This window comes from Notothenia rossii (genome assembly GCF_949606895.1).
Source record: "Notothenia rossii genome assembly, chromosome: 3".
NCBI classification, from domain to species: domain Eukaryota; kingdom Metazoa; phylum Chordata; class Actinopteri; order Perciformes; family Nototheniidae; genus Notothenia; species Notothenia rossii.
The window spans coordinates 20235942-20253480 of NC_136901.1; the positions used below are offsets into that span (position 1 = coordinate 20235942).

Sequence of the window (17539 nt, forward strand, 5' to 3'; positions counted from 1 at the left end):
AATTTATTTGCAAATGATGGTGGAAAATAAATATTTGGTCAGTAACAAAAGTTCATCTCAATACTTTGTTATAGGTATATAACAAAGTATTGAGATTAACTTTTGTTGTTGGCAATGACAGAGGTCAAACGTTTTCTGTCAGTCTTCACAAGGTTTTCACACACTGTTTCTGGTATTTTGGCCCATTCCTCCATGCAGATCTCCTCTAGAGCAGAGATGTTTTGGGGCTGTCGCTTGGCAACATGGACTTTCAACTCCGTCCAAAGATTTTCTATGGGGTTGAGATCTGGAGACTGGCTAGGCCACTCCAGGACCTTGAAATGCTTCTTACGAAGCCACTCCTTCGTTGCCCGGGTAGTGTGTTTGGGATCATTGTCATGCTGAAAGAACCGGCCACGTTTCATCTTCAATGCCCTTGCTGATGGAAGGAGGTTTTCACTCAAAATCTCACCGATACATGGCCCCATTCATTCTTTCCTTTACACGGATCAGTGGTCCTGGTCCCTTTGCAGAAAAACAGCCCCAAAGCATGATGTTTCCACCCCCATGTTTCACAGTAGGTATGGTGTTCTTTGGATGCAGCTCAGCATTTTTTCTCCTCCTAACACGTCTAGTTGAGTTTTTACCAAAAAGTTATATTTTGGTTTCATCTGACCATATGACATTCTCCCAATCCTCTTCTGGATCATCTAAATGCTCTCTAGCAAACTTCAGACGGGCCTGGACAAGTACTGGCTTAAGCAGGGGGACACGTCTGGCACTGCAGGATTTGAGTCCCTGGCAGCGTAGTGTGTTACTGATGGTAGCCTTTGTTACTTTGGTCCCAGCTCTCTGCAGGTCATTGACTAGGTCCCCCCGTGTGGTTCTGGGATTTTTGCTCACCGTTCTTGTGATCATTTTGACCCCACGGGGTGAGATCTTGCGTGGAGCCCCAGATCGAGGGAGATTATCAGTGGTCTTGTATGTCTTCCATTTTCTAATAATCGCTCCCACAGTTGATTTCTTCTCACCAAGCTGCTTACTTATTGCAGATTCAGTCTTCCCAGCCTGGTGCAGGTCTACAATTTTGTTTCTGGTGTCCTTTGACAGCTCTTTGGTCTTGGCCATAGTGGAGTTTGGAGTGTGACTGTTTGAGGTTGTGGACAGGTGTCTTTTAAACTGATGACGAGTTCAAACAGGTGCCATTATTACAGTTAACAAGTGGAGGACAGAGGAGGCTCTTAAAGAAGAAGTTACAGGTCTGTGAGAGCCAGAAATCTTGTTTGTTTGTAGGTGACCAAATACTTATTTTACCGAGGAATTTACCAATTAATTAATTAAAAATCCTACAATGTGATTTCCTGGATTCTTTCCCCCCATTCTGTCTCTCATAGTTGAAGTGTACCTAAGATGAAAATTACAGGCCTCTCATCTTTTTAAGTGGCAGAACTTGCACAATTGGTGGCTGAGTAAATACTTTTTTGCCCCACTGTATAGTATTGCCCTGGGATATTAATTTATCAGCAAAAAAAGCCCTTTAGACTTAAATAAGACTTGGATCCCTTGGATTTAAAAACACAACAACATTTGGGACCAGGAAACACTGAGCACCATCGATGGTTCTTTTTTACCCAGTTGAAGCCTAGTTTGGCTTTTTTGACCGCAATTTATTTTTTACTTATAAACCAACATATATACTGCTAATGTGATCAGCTAACATTAGCTTTGCCATCTGGGAAAATACTGTTTTAAAGGTGATTCCCCAGGGAGAAGGTGGAATTAATAGCCAGATTGGTTCCAACTCGGTTTGAATCGTCCAGACACTTGACTTTTATCTGGATTTGGATTAGCTGATTTCAAACAACAGTTCCTCATCCTTTACCCTACAATTCCCCTTAACTTGACTAAATCCAAATTCAATGTGAATTTAGCCTTTTAGTGTCTTTAGTTTTTTCTTAAATTTGACCTTGATACTCCTGTAACAGCTAATGTAACAGTGCAATAATGAGTCCCCATTCTTCAAATAACTCATTTGCAACCAAAAGGCTTCCACTTATATGCAGTGAACTTACATTTGGTTATTGTTTGTTTGCAATTGGACTAAAGCAGTGTTTCTCAAACTTTTTCATACCAAGGACCACTTAACCAATAAAAAAACACTCGCGGACCACCTAACTCCACAAATATCCCAAAACAATAGGCTTGCTTACCACTCCAATAGTATATAACAAATTACAGCCTAATAATGACAGCTTAACCTTCTCTATATCGCCTCGTTTAGTTCAAATGCGATTTAAAATGCTCACATGTTTTACACCTCTTATCAAATGTAGACTACATTTATTACGGAGTTTATGTCCGAGCCAACAGACTCTCATCGTTGGCCACTGAGAGATATGAAAAATACATCGCATGTAGTACGACACAAACCTCCGCTGTGGATTTTCAAAACAAAATACAGTAAAACTTTGGTTGCAGGCCCAAGTTTAACTCTCTGAGCTCTAAGCCATTTTTCACATGTTAGACAATAATCTCTATCTAACTCCTAAAACATTTAAATCTACTTCCAGCATGGATAAATGTTCATAAAAGACATCCATTATTTGTTTTATATGCTTCTTGAAATCTAAAAAAGCCACATCATTTTTCTAGACCAGATGAAAATGTTACAAACAAGTGGCAACATGTGTGACGAAGGTGTTGCGCTGGGCTATATCATGCAATCGAAAGTGGAACTTAAGCTCGCTCCATTGCAGAGATATTCCCGCGAGAGTGCAGAAAACTTAAATGTATTTATTTATTTCAAATGTGAAATTTTACCAATATACTCACGGACCACCAGTGGTCCACAGACCACACTTTGAGAAGCACTGGACTAAAGGAAGGGCCCATACAAAAATGTTGTCTTGATTTTGAGAACCAGGTGTTAAAACAGAACCTTTAGCATATTTGTTTAGTGATGAGTAAACTATAAACTGAGATTTCTCTGTTAATAGTAACAATAACATGAAAATGCTACATGTGGCACCTTTTGAGATACTGCTCTAAGAAAATTCATTAGGGAATGTATCAGCGGAGTACTTGAGTGTTGACCTCAAGCAGGAGGAGTGGTGTTAAAGGTGTCAGCTTTAGAGGCTTTATTCACAGCTGTCAGATGTGGAGCATAGTTACTCCTCCTGTTGAAAAGCTGGGGATCTTTGGAATCTGGTGGGATGTGACATTTGTTTGAGTGGAGGGGGGTCTCAGTAATCTGGAAGGGTTTTATGATAGACACACTGGGGGAGTGTGGCAAAGCAGCTGCTTGCTCCCTAAGAAACACACACCATGATGTGGGAGACTTTGCCACATTTATGTATGTTAAATATATAAAACACAATTTTATGGAATAACGTGATGAAAATAGGTTCAAATGTACTGCAACTGTCTTTAAAATGCACTCGTGAAACACTGTCACTGCGGAGTAGGACGAGTTGTTACCCCTTAGGGTCTCACAGTACAGTACAGTACATATAAAAAGTATTTATAGACCCTACATTATATGCATATACACACATTAAAGGTGGGGTAGGTAATTTTGGAGAAAGCAGGTCGAGTGCGCTAGAATTTGAAAGTACACAGCCGGAAAAAATCTGCCACTTCCTTCAGACTTCCTCACAGAGCCCCTCCTCCAACACACACGAATGTGCACATGACCAATGAGGGCACAAGATAAGTTTGTGCACAGATGGAAGGCTGGCAGGCAGGGAGGCCATCCTGTTATTTTAGCCGGGCCGGCTCAGATGATTGGTCGTGCTTTTTACATACCACGGCTTCCACAGATTACATTTTTTGATTGATTTTTTGTCAAAGCACTTAAGATATTCATTGCTATCGGGATGTTAAGAGCATTCCATGGAATATAACAAAAAGTGTATCTTGAGCCGGTTTCTCAAATTGACCTACCCCACCTTTAACATTTGATGAAACCAAAAAATATCAGAAGAAAAATAATCCTTGTGGAATTCTGGATCTATAATGTTATGTTTATCATTAGTGTAAAGATACTGAAGGTCAGGGTTTATTTAAATGCCTGAACCCTATCATGGCCACTCCAGGCAAACAGTGTCACATGACATTTGGATCGGTTAATGCACATGCTAAACCACATGCACATCTGTGAGAGCGCATTGCTCTGCAGATGTGGACAGTATGTGACTCAACCCTTTCAATTTAAAGGACCACCGGTTCTTCTCCTAGCTTCTTTAGATGTCTGAGACTTCCATCAGACCTCTCCATTCTCCCTCCAGGATATCTTTTTCATTCCTTTGCTGTTTGGATGTAAAGAATGCATATGTGTTTCGTACAGTGTACAACATACACTTTCTCGCACATTAAGAGGGATGGGAGTACTGTCCGGCATCTTCCCTTCAAATTGCAGTACGCAACCATTGCCATTGGTGAAGCCAATCTAGTTCTTTACCTCAGCCTTGGATCACTGTTACCCAGCTGGTCCAGAACCAGCACAGATCATCCTGTCCTTTTCATGTTTCATCCTACCTTCACCTATGGACATGACCCCCAGATACTTGAAATACTTTAATTGGGGCATCAATTTGGGAGTTATCAGAGTACCATCTCCTCGGACTTGATGGTGTGACCTTCTTCCGAAATGCTTTGCCTTCTAATAGTTTCACCCTAGAGTTCACAGGTTGATAAAGACAGCAAGACTGAATCTGGGAAAAGAAGATGTGCGTAGATATGAATCCTGTGAATCTTAGCCTAACCAATGCTGCTGCAGGTTTGATTCTTAACTTCTCCAATTCACTTAAGTATTTGTTTTGCATTTCACAATTAAATCCTTAAACTGCCCTTACATGAACCACAAGTCAGCATCAACAGCAGCTCCATGTGAATGGAACAGAAACAGAAAATAATACGCACTAATCAATATTGCTGATTGTGCTGCTACAAAGGAAAGTAGCCGTGAAACTGAAACGGTTGAAAAGTGACACTCTTCCTTGGACAGCTATTCTACCAAACAAAGCCCTCACAGAGAGACAATCGTCTTTACTGTGCATTTGCTTTATTCCTGAAGAAAGAAATGAAAGAGAAACAAAATTTGTAATGGATATCAAAGGTAAAGTGTACTGGCCTTCAAAGGAGAGCGTCCTGGAAATGGACACAGCACACAAAAGCTTGATTGTGCGAAACCTCTCCACTGTCCGGCTTGTTTTTGCTTGCTTGTTGTTTTATTTATTTAATTTAAAGCAGTTTTTTGATTTTGTGTTTGTGGATTTTTTGTTCTTGGTTGCAACAAAATATCTAGTAAACTATGAAAGGATATTTGTATGCAGTTGCAACACAGAAATGATTGAATAAAAGGGAAGAAATATGACCACCAATGCCAATTGTGGCATAACAAAAATGGAATCCTAATTATTTGATCATTTGGGCTACAGGTCTCTTTGAATCCAAACCTGGGATTTGCATTATGATATGTAGTTGTGGTCATAATGATTTCTTTCACACTTATTTCATTCAACATTTTGACTGCTTTATGGCCTTAGTTTGCATTATGCATATGTTTGTACTGCTTACTTAACATTGCTTTTATGTGTTTTTCAGGTTGTGGTTTCTTTTGATTTACTTATTTTATCCTTTGTGGTTGATTTGTGTCCTGGCCTCTTTGTTTTGCAGATGAGGGCAGGAGTGCAGTTGACCTGGCAGGAGGGGCTCAGATAGTAGCTGAACACATTAAATCCCTCTACCAAAATACTGAGCCGGAAAATGAGAAGCTCTTGACTGTCTTTTGTGGCATGCTGATGAACTATAGCAATGATAATGGTAATGACCATCTTCCCCCAAGAACAACTGTTAACTAATCTAACTAATCAGCGGATGTTCTCTTTCTTATACACAGACGATGGTCCATCTGTTTTTGTCACAAGACAGTAGGGTGAACATTACATGCTTTTCTCTTTTGGACTGACCTCTCTTGACCTTTCTACCATGCTGTCTGTTGCCTTTCCAACATCACATCTGAGGTAATCTGCAGTTATTCATATTTGCTGAGTCAGCTTTCATAGAAGCAGTACAGTTTCTGCGTGGTTGTAGACGTTCTGTAGACCCTGCAGGTAGAACATATTCATTAGCAGGTTCCTGTCCCTGCTTTTAAGCCCTACTAGCAGCATGGCTCTAGAAACCATTCTAGTCCCTCAGTGTGATCCGGATGAAAATATGTCAACAGTTATTGGGTTGATTGCCATGAAATGTCGTATAGACATCCAAAGCCCCAAAAAGTATACGTTTTAACCACACTCTGACATTTGGTCCAGCAGCAGACTACAAGATGATTGGCAAAAAAAAAGTGTACAGATATTCATGGTTCACACATCATTTATTCTGAGGACTTTTCCTATAGCTGTTATTAAGGTAAGGATTTGTGGTTTAAAAGGAAGTGTATCTATATAAAGCTATCCGTTTTGGATGGATTGACATGAAATTCAGTTCACACCTTCATGTCTCGTTCAGGATGAACTGTAATCATTTTTGTCTAACTCTGATGTAGAGCCATCATCAGGTCAAAAATGCAGTTTTTCCAATACTTGTTTATGAACCAACACCTACAAAACTAATGACCTTCTCATCAGTTATACTTTGATGCTATGTAGATTTCTATGGATGCTAGCACACTAAACTAAGGTGGCGACAATGATAATCTGCTACACATATCAACATGTTATTTTTGTAAAAATGTTAGCATGTAGACATTAGCATTTAGCACAAATATACGGCAATAAAACCTCACAGAGCCTATATGGCTGTAGATTCTTCTCTTGTGTTCTGATAAACAAATAAGGAACTACATGTTTATCCAATTCAAAATTGTTGGTAGGTGTATCTTTTTTAATTCACTTTGACCAGAGCCAGGCTAGCTAACCTTCTTTTCAGACTTTATGCTAAGCTAGGCTAACTACATCTTGACTCCTGGTCTGTACTGCCCACACCAACAGGATGTAATGTCTGAAAATAAATAAATAACTGAATAGGCTTATTTAACAAGAAGTTGATCTATCCTGTCAGGTAGGGAGTCTATACAGTACATAGGAACCTGTTGGGTAACTTGTGTAAAATGTAAATAAATGAATCAATCTAGTCTTAAGCAGGCCTTATCTTTTTTTTTAGCATTGTACAGATTTTCAACAAAATAACCAACATTTTTTAAGAAAAACATAGGGTGAAATCATTTTATCAAGCTTTTATGTTCCCATGCTCAAAAAGGTTGCAGTTTATCCTACAGTGTACTTTCTGTATGCTTTCTCTTCCATATGTTTCTATCTTCATAATCTATCCAGATTCTTTCTCTATACATACTTTAAAATGTACAGGATGTACTGTTTCCATCCATGCATCTTCTTTCTGGACTATGCTACAGTTTTCTGTCTTTGTGACAACAAGGCTTGTATACAGGAGCAAGTATTTGATCTGACAGACTCACATCTCCTGCCAAGTTTCTGTTGGCACTGGACAATGGTTGCTTCTATTTGTCCGGGTGATGCTTTGGTGTTGGGTTGCTCTAACAGAATGAATGAGGTTTTGTGGCTTTCTGCAGCTTTCTGCAGCTTTCTGCAGCTTCCAGCAGCTTCCAGCCTCTTCCAGCTTCTAGCTGACTCCTCAAAACTTTCCTCATGTTGAAACAACAACTTTGCCCTTACTAAATCAAACACTGAATCATCAGCATCCGCTATATTCACATACTGCATATTTAAAGTATTTTTGTGACAACCATGCAACAAGCAGGAATATTTTAACTGTTCTTCAATGAGGGCAATGCATTAACAGAAGGAGTGCTAGTATTGAAATATAAATATTTTTAAGGATTGCGATTGTGTTCTAAGTGGGATTTTTTTTTAAAGTTTAAAGATAACGTTGTTTGTGCGCGTTGGTTACTCTGTAATGGCAGCAGTTTTGGCTTAATTTCAGTACTGCAATGGCTAGTTACGAGAAGAGAATATCAACAAAAAAAAACTTGACTTTCTTTGACTTCTCACCACCTGCCTCCAAATATACTGTTCTTCCACTTCCGCTGAAGGGTTAGGTTGCCCTGCAACTATAAGTTTTGATTGACATTAATTAAGTAAGGGGCTGATGAGATCTTTTGAGAATTGTTCTTGAGACTTTAACTCAACTTGTTCCTTCCTGTTTTTTTATGGTCATCCCCCCACTTGTGTCTTTCTCCGCCATTGATTTGTTCACCCTGGTTTCTAATTAAGAAATACATTTTAATACTTATCTTTCCTTTTTTCACATTTCTCCTGAGCTCTACCACTTCTTCTCCACTCCCCGTGATGTGTAGAGGGTGTGGCTGAATGACTTTTTAATGCAGATATTATGTTGGCACATGCATTCAATTAGAAAATTTGATTCAACGTTTTAAGGGGGAATAAAGTTCTGATTGAACCGCAAAATCAGTGGCATCATTTACGCAACAACCTTTTATTTTTGCTAACGTAGGCCACCATAAGCCACAAACTAAGTAAAGGCTGAAGGACTTTTAGCAAGCTCATTGAATTGTGAGAGATTTATTTTCTCTTTTTCATAGCATTTATTGAATTAGATAGCATTATGGTGATCACATTTCAGCAATCTAACATTATGATTAGAACAATGGATCGACTGCCTGTCTTCCCTATCTTTGTTTTTTGCAGATTCCTTACAAGCTCAGCTGATCAATATGGGTGTGATTCCCACTCTGGTGAAGCTGCTAGGCATCCACTCCCACAACGTAGCCCTGACAGAAATGTGTCTAATTGCCTTTGGGAATTTGGCAGAGCTTGGTGAGTATACCTGAATATCTGTTTTTAGCTTAATCCAGTATAATTAATGTCTTTTAATTATAAAGACTGCCAGAATCCACACATTTATAAAGAGGCCCTTTTATGCTCATTTTCAGGTTTCAGAATGTATTTAGTGCCTCTACTGTGACATGTCTCCATGCTTTAATGTTCAAAAATTCTTTATTTCTCTCATACTGCCTGTGCTGCAGCACCTTTTTTCACCCTCTGTCTGAAACCAGAGCCCAGTCTGCTCTGATTGGTTAGCTGGCTGGCTCTATTGTGATTGGTCAACTGCTTAGAGATATCCCGCCCCTTAGCCTCATGTACATTCTGTTGGAGTGCTAGCCAATAGAAGCGTTAGTGTTACGTAGTGATGTCACTATCTTACAGAAGTAAACGAAGGAGTCCCATGGAAGCGTTTCAGGCAGGGGGGGGGGAGTTTGTAGGAGAGAAATTCCCTCTGGAGGGAACACAGGGATGTTTGCCTTTGCAGACCATTTACATGCACTAACACATAGAACGTAAAGGATTTCTCCTTCTCTGACTCTGCTCTGGTGTTTTCAGAGTCCAGCAAAGAACAGTTTGCCTCCACCAATATCGCTGAGGAGCTGGTGCGTCTGTTCCAGAAGCAGACAGAACACGAGAAGAAGGAAATGATTTTTGAAGTTCTGGCTCCACTTGCAGAAAACGGTAATGGGATTTTTCTTTGATCTCTTTTTCATTATTAAGTCTTACCGAATGCCGTATCCACTGTACGGTGAAGGGAAGAGATTAAGAGATAAAATAGAGAGACTGCGGTGCTCTCTCTAGCGTTTAGATTACAATCATGTCCGCCTACTCCTCAGTAAATTATCCCCTCAGTGTGAGTCATGCTTTCCGGGATAGCTGCTATCTGCACAGTCATGGCAGTGTGTGTGTGTGTGTGTGTGTGTGTGTGTGTGTGTGTGTGTGTGTGTGTGTGTGTGTGTGTGTGTGTGTGTGTGTGTGTGTGTGTGTGTGTGTGTGTGTGTGTGTGTGTGTGTGTGTGTGTGTGTGTGTGTGTGTGTGTGTGTGTGTGTGTGTGTGTGTGTGTGTGTGTGTGTGTGTGTGTGTGTGTGTGTGTGTGTGTGTGTGTGTGTGTGTGTGTGTGTGTGTGTGTGTGTGTGTGTGTGTGTGTGTGTGTGTGTGTGTGTGTGTGTGTGTGTGTCTCCCTCCCTTCACCGTGTGGGTGGGTGGGGCAGGCAGAGAGCATCTTACTTGCTGTTGTTATCACCATTCCAGGCACACTGGGTGCTCCCACACTGTCAGTCTCCAGGACAACGTCCTACTTAACTCCACTCTAGAGAAAGCTCTCTCTCCATCTGTTTCATTCCGTCGCTCTGCATCCTGTCAGATACAGATAAAGAAATCTAACAGTGACAATTTCTAGATTGTTGTCTTGACTTTTTAGTGCTCAATTGCTTAGGTTTTCACAAATTGTCCTAACATAGAAGGAACATTTCAAAATAATTTCCTAACAACTGCAAACGCACTGTAAAAAAGCAGACTATAGGCGCTTTCACACCGGAGTACTTTTCCCAGTATAGTTCCGATAGATCTTGAAATGTTGCGTTCAGACCAAAAAAATCCGGAACTAGAACTTAGTTCATGAGAACCTTTTCACCCCTTTTTTAGTCCCTGCTAGAGAGCAGGTACTTTCATGGGAGAAAAAGGTTCCCATTTCTGATTGGCTGGCCGGAATGCAAACCAGGCCCCATAAAACTCGGAAAGTTTTGTGAAGCCGCCATTGTATTTGCTGGCATTAGCATTATTAGCATTAGCATTAGCCAAGTGCACCAACAGAGAGAGACTAACTTATGGCAACACAAAAGAAAACATGGGAGCGGTGGAGATGAGGAGGTGTCGGCGTTCTGGCGATTTACTCTGAAGGCTTCAGTAGAAGCTGCTGGGAGTCCCAGCAGCTTCTACTGAAGCCTTCCCCAACTCCGGGGACTTCCGGCCGGGGGCTTCGGGTGGCAGTATATGCCGTGAACTTGTTTGCGGCCTGCCAGTAAACCCAAAGCAGAAGAAGAAGAAGTGACGTCAGCGCCTTCATTTGCCTAATCCTCCCTCAGGGACTTATTCCGGTGTGAACATGATCTGCTCTTTAGTTCATCAGAACTAAAGAGTTCTGATGAACTAAGTACGGCAAAGTACTTTTGATGGGGGTTTTTCTATACTATTTTAGAACTGTTAACTTGCAATCATTACATCTTCAGATTATTTTTCAATAAGTCGTTTTTTAAAGATATTGCATTACAATTCTTAGTCTATGTATATCTTCTGGCATATGATGTTGTCCTGCAAACAGTCTATTAAGCAGTGACTGTTGACAAAGAATGTTCCCGATACATTTTTCAGTGAGTCAATAGACTCAATTAATTATTTCAGCTCTTTACTCATACTTAAAACTCTAACTGTATAAAAAGATTTTAATAACATACCTATATTCCCTTTTTTAAATTGTAATATTGGTGTTAAGCTGATTGTTTTATATATCGTCCCAAGAAGGTTATAAAATATTTCCCACAAGGATCAATGGCACATGATGAAAGAATACGCTCCACCAATTGTTTATCTCAATGCCCTAAACTATCTGATATTATCATAATGCTAGTAGATGGAACAGGTATTGATTCACATTTCCATATGCTTTTATGATTTTGCTAAAATGTGTGTAAATAAAGCTTAACTTACTAGACATAATTTCTGTATTATACTTCAGGTCTTTATGGTGAGCACTGATGAGTATCGTGTGCTTTCTGCGTCACATGATGCACATCATATGGTGCATTACTGCAGTGCAGCAGCAGTGCGTTTCAGTCTTAACTGTGTCATCCTTCCCTGCCAGATGTGATAAAGCTGCAGCTGGTGGAGGCCGGCCTGGTGGAGTGTCTCCTGGAGGTGGTGGCTCAGACTGTAGACGGAGAGAGAGAGGAGGACGTTGCTCAGCTCAAGACTTCCTCAGACCTCATGGTTCTCCTGCTGCTGGGAGGTAAACATTGATTGGCGTTTCCAACACATAGGGTCCATTTTAAAGAGGATATATTATGCACATTTTCAGATTCATATTAGCATGTAGTGTCTCTACTGGGACATGTCTCCATGCTTTAATGTTCAAAAATCTCTTTATTGTTCTCATACTGCCTTTGCTGCAGCACCTATTTTCACCCTCTGTCTGAAACCAGAGCCCAGTCTGCTCTGATTGGTTAGCTGGCTCTGATGTGATGAGGGATGGGAGAACCGGTACTAAATTGGTACCGGTAGCTGATTGGTCAGTACCGGTATACCAATAAGAAACTCCCTCTGGGGGGAACACAGGGATTTAAGCCTTTGCAGACCATTTACATGCACAGAAACCTATAGCGCACACTACAGAGAGGGAAAACCCGAAAAGAAGAATAGGCCCTCTTTAATTCCTAGTAAATGATTTTAATATCACAAATATATCTCAAACCTGCTTGCTTCTCCTTCTGTCATGAAACAGTTCATGTTAAATGTAAATCATATAAGCAGTTCCATAGCATAGTGAAAGCAAACATATTCATATTCCCTCCATATCTGAACATAAAAAGAACCTTGTGTAACACTCATTTAAAATTCACACTTACTTCCAACTTTTATATTAGTGTTGCAGCACAGCCAAATCTACAAGGTCACCATTATCCCTCCATATTAAGCAACTCTATTAATGGAATGCAAAATGTAACCAAATACGTGGCCATACATATAAATGCACACAGTATTCTGTCCTGCACCGACCAAGAGTATCAATAATTCAACCTTTTATGTGAATATTTTATTGCCGTGGAATAGCCTTAACATGGTGTGTTATAAATATAAATACTGGACTCTAATCTTATTATTTCCATCATTCCACATGATGGTGTTCATGGTCTGCATTTTTGTATGTGCTATACTACAGTTAATACATTGAATGAGTGATTAAGCAATAATTCGTCCATATGTTCCACTAGTGCTTAATAAATGGACTGTAAGATAGTGAACAACATTTTTTCTGTCCTTTTTATTCGTGTGCAGTTACATGTTTTTGACCGTCAACTAAAGCCAAGATCAGATTATAGGATACTAATGTCTATTGGGAAGATCAATATGTCAGATTAGAGAATTGCCTGCTGTTTTCCTCTCGAGCTGAAACACTCCCATAAGATCCAGGAACAGATAAGGCAGACTGAAAGGCGAAACACAGGGCAACAAAAGGTTTCTCAATGTCGAGTACGCTTGCTTGGTAGCACATGTTTTCCGAGTCACTTACTTCAGAAGCGAGGCAAGAATACTTCCTGGCATTCGGAAATCTAAGAGTGGAACAGGCGAGCAAGTGTGCAGGTGTGCGTCATATGAGAGGCCCCGCCTCACATTTTCCGCCACAGATTTGGGGAAATTGGTCCGTGCGCAAAGCATTGTGGAGATTTTAAGACTGCGGAGTCTACACATGTGCAGCCTCTAAATTTCTCGCTACGAAGTACGCCAGGCTCGTAGAATTCGAAGTATGCTGGACATTGGAACAGTCCTTCGGCGGCACTCGATGACGTAGTATGCTTGAAATAGTGGCTCTGGAGCAGCTTTACTCGAGATTGAGAAACACCCCCTCTCTGCTGCTCAGGAGCTTGTAACTCTGAGCACACTGATTATTGACTCAGTTGACTCAATTAGCAAATCCAATGAGTGTATCAACATTTGTATTGACTGCTCTCTTCTTATGGGGATTATGGTGCAGGACAGCCAGGGGACAATGTCCACACACATTTAGGAGTAACATAATCACCCCCAAACTGCGTCAAATGAAAGTAGAAACCGTGTAATGGTAGAAATGTAGCTTTGATGTTGCAGAAACCTTAAAGCCTCCATTTAAAAATAATTGTAGTTATACTGTTTTTGAGTTTCTTTTATCCTGTGTGATGCAAATTAAAGAAGAAAAAGTACAATATGGATGTTTTAAACAATTTATTAATTTGATTTATATAACTAACTGTACTGTGATGCATACCGTTACCATGATATAAAAGCAGAGGTGGAAAAAGTACTCAGATCTAGTAAAAGTAGCAATACTACAGTGTAAGAATGTTCAGTTACAAGTAAAAGTCTTGCATTTAAAATTGTAGTAAAGTAAAAAAGTATTTCAAAAGCACTTGTGATGCAAAATAGAAATGTTAAGCCCCAGACATTTTGACAAATTATATTGTTAAAGGTGGGGATGATTTGAATTACTTTTTACACTACTGGATAGCTTAACCTATGATAATATATTATAATTCGTGGTGATTTTATAATTTTTAATAACCTACATGCAAAGTAACTAGTAACTAAATATATATATTTTTTAAATATAGTGAACTAAAATTATAATATAGCATCATGTGAAGATACTCAAATAAAGTGCCTCAGTTTTTCCTTAAGTCCACGACTAACATCGCTGTGTAAAAGTAGGACCAAGACTGTGTAGGATCCTGAGAAATGAAGGGGATATATTCCCCCCCTTCCCAGTGGAAATGACTTCCTTTATCCCAAAGTAATCGGGGACGTTTTCCTCCTGTCCTAATGATCTGCTGTCAGTGACGTTGACCAGCCCTGTACTAGAGATGGGCGAGTCCTGATTCATCCGGATCATTAACCCGGATTCTAGAAATGAGCTGGTCGTGACGAGTCTCCCCTCTCCATTAACCCGAGTCCTTTGAGTCCTACACCTGGTGTGTAATGTACAAATTAAAACTATAAATTGCGTCACTCGCTGGTCGCTACTCTCTTTATAACATGTAAAATAACATTACAACGTACCCCAGTCCATCTGCCTACCCTTTAGCAAATAGGATAGCTTCCAGAAGTTATCGTTTGGCTCAGGGGAGGGGACGCGGATCAGTGAAACTTCCTGCAGACTCGTGGGGATTCAGAGCCGCGGGAGCCGGGAGCCGAGTCAACTGCAGACTCAGAGATTCGCAAATCCTGACTCACTGTGCAAAACATAGCAGACTCGTGCGGACTCAGAGCCGTAACCGTATAGCAGCGGATCCAGAGATCCAGCAGACTCGTCGTCATGAACGAGTCAACAGCAGACTCAGATTCGCCAAATCACAAAATAACCCTTTTTTTTTGTGATCAACATTTTTTATTAAAACAAAAGGCACTGTGTAGCGGAGGTTAATATAACGTCAGTTTAATATGCTCGTGAAATGCAACAACTTTTCGGTTTCACCGGTAGGATTTCTACTGTCTTGGTGATGCTGACTCATATGACTCAAATGACTCGTATGATCCGGATTTCTTCAATGAATGACTCATAAGACTCCAAGTCCATAAAAGGATCCGGATTTGCCATCTCTACCCTGTACAGTAACCCCTCCCCCTCCCGTTGTGTAGATGAGTCCATGCAGAAGCTGTTTGAGGGGGGGAAGGGCAGCGTCTTCCAGAGGGTTCTGTCCTGGATCCCATCCCATAACCACCAGCTGCAGCTAGCGGGGGCTCTGGCCATCGCTAACTTTGCTCGCAACGGTAAGTTTAATTTTGTGGCAAGAAGTCCCAGAGTAAAGTGTTGAACATGTCTGTTAGGAAAGTGGCATTCAGCAGCAATATAACAGCATTGATGCAGATGTTATCATAGACAGTGTTGAATCAGGGCTGGACAAAATATTATACTGCCATGGTCTTGTATGACTAGATTTTGCAAAGGACTGGTCATTATGCGACACACCATCAGTATATGTGCTTTTGTTGTATTCAGACGGGAACTGTATCCACATGGTGGACACCGGGATCGTGCAGAAGCTTCTGGAGCTGTTGGACCGGCACGTTGATGAAGGCAACGTCACCGTGCAGCACGCAGCTCTGAGCGCCCTGCGGAACCTGGCCATACCTGGTGAGATACACACACACACACACACACACACACACACACACACACACACACACACACACACACACACACACACACACACACACACACACACACACACACACACACACACACACACACACACACACACACACACCAACACACACCAACACACCAACACACACAGCAGGATCTACGTTATCAAGATCCACTTTATTCTAGTTGTCGTAGTGATGGTAAAATATGGTTATGAAAAAGAAGGATCATTCCATTTGGGCTATATGGGGGTGCTGAATGTTTGTTTTACATCAAATTGATTGGTTTCTTAAAGTAAATCATAATCAGTGTTTCCCACTGATTTGAAATATACTTGGGGGGGGTGGTGGTAGCGGGGGGGGGGGGGGGGGGTTGAGGTGACGTGCAACAATATTAACATGAATCTTTCTGTTGGTCGCTTGTTAGCAGACCCTTCACATGATGGCAGAGCGAACAGGTACAGGCAGGGCCCATAGTGATAGCCCTATAGTTTAAATCTGCTACCCACAAATAAACATATGGGAAAAAAAATGTAAATGGTACATGTATTTAGGAACATAGCAATGTGATTTTAAGTCGGGGTGGACCTCAAATTCTCTAGGGGGGTCCGGGGGCATGCTCCCCCGGTAAGATTTTATTTTTAAATGTTGGAGTTAAATGCATCAATCTGGTGTACTTTGAGGGGAAAATAAAGAGACTAGATCTATGGGAACACCTATATGAAACAGAACTGTATACATTTCAATAATCATAAAATCAGGGCCATAACCAATAACATATCCAATATGAAAAAACACTGACACCCTCAAATGGAAATATGTGTTTACATAAACGGTGACCAAACCTTTTGAGACCCACTGAGAACTTAGACTAAGTTAACTATCTAAACCAGGGGTGGGGAACCTTTTTCCTCTCAAGGGCCATTTCAATTTTTACAACATCCTTCGAGGGCCGTACAAATTATTGAACTCAACGTCTGCTTAAAAAACTCAAATCACAGCCCATTCATTTCGCGTTTCTTTCATGCAGTGCCAAGAAAAAGCAACCTCTTCATCCAGATATTTGACCATGACCCGCGCATTCATGCACCGTGGCATGACCACCAAAACAGAAAGATATGGACACAAGATGTGTGCAAATGTATTTAGTTTCATATCCATGTGGACAGGATTTAAGTGGGGTGGGGGGGGGGGGGCGGATCTAACCTCATCTAGGGGGGTTTGGGGGCATGCACCACCATGAAGATCTTTTTTAAATGTTGAAGTTAAAAGCATCAATCTGGTGCACTTTGAGAGCAACATGAAGAGATCTATGGATACATCTCTCAACACCCATATGAAACACAACTGTAAGCAGATTTGTTTCTTTATGGATATTTTACAAATCAATTCCCTTTTAAACTGTATTCTTGTTTATTAATAACAACTTTTTACTGTCATATTAGTATTGTATAACTGTTTACTTTATTCTCCTATTTTTCTATAACTATAATGATCATATAAAGATGTGCCTTTACCTCACTGGTTGGAGAAAAAGCTTCTTATATTCGTTAGCATAGCTAGCTAACCAGAAGCTAATAACAACAACGTTATTGACTGTATGATCAGTATGACAGATGAACAGATCGCCACTGGGATTACAACTAAAGGCACAGCCACGCAAAAACTGCGGCATGTGTACGGCTCCTTATGGGTATTGCAATTTGTGAAGTCCCGGCCCGGAGCCGCGTTCTGGTGCTCTCCGTTAGAACTACACTCCAGTCAGACGAGACATATACCACGTGATGACACGTTAGGCTCGTGTTGTGTTCAAGGACCCTGACCTTGGCCAGGAAAAACAAGCT

At 40.7% G+C, this 17539-nt stretch overlaps 1 protein-coding gene across 3 annotated transcripts in view; it reads left to right on the forward strand.

Annotated features, from left to right (window-relative positions):
- rap1gds1 (RAP1, GTP-GDP dissociation stimulator 1) overlaps positions 1-17539 on the forward strand; it is a 31476-nt gene that overhangs the window by 7372 nt on the left and 6565 nt on the right. For 2 of the 3 annotated variants that reach the window (XM_079669648.1, XM_079669650.1), the window contains exons 5-10: positions 5656-5802; positions 8667-8795; positions 9360-9485; positions 11665-11808; positions 15189-15320; positions 15550-15684. In XM_079669648.1, the coding sequence (XP_079525774.1) occupies positions 5656-5802; positions 8667-8795; positions 9360-9485; positions 11665-11808; positions 15189-15320; positions 15550-15684 (813 nt within the window). The remainder of the gene's footprint in view (positions 1-5655; positions 5803-8666; positions 8796-9359; positions 9486-11664; positions 11809-15188; positions 15321-15549; positions 15685-17539) is intronic. The other variant, XM_079669649.1, reaches the window with a different exon arrangement.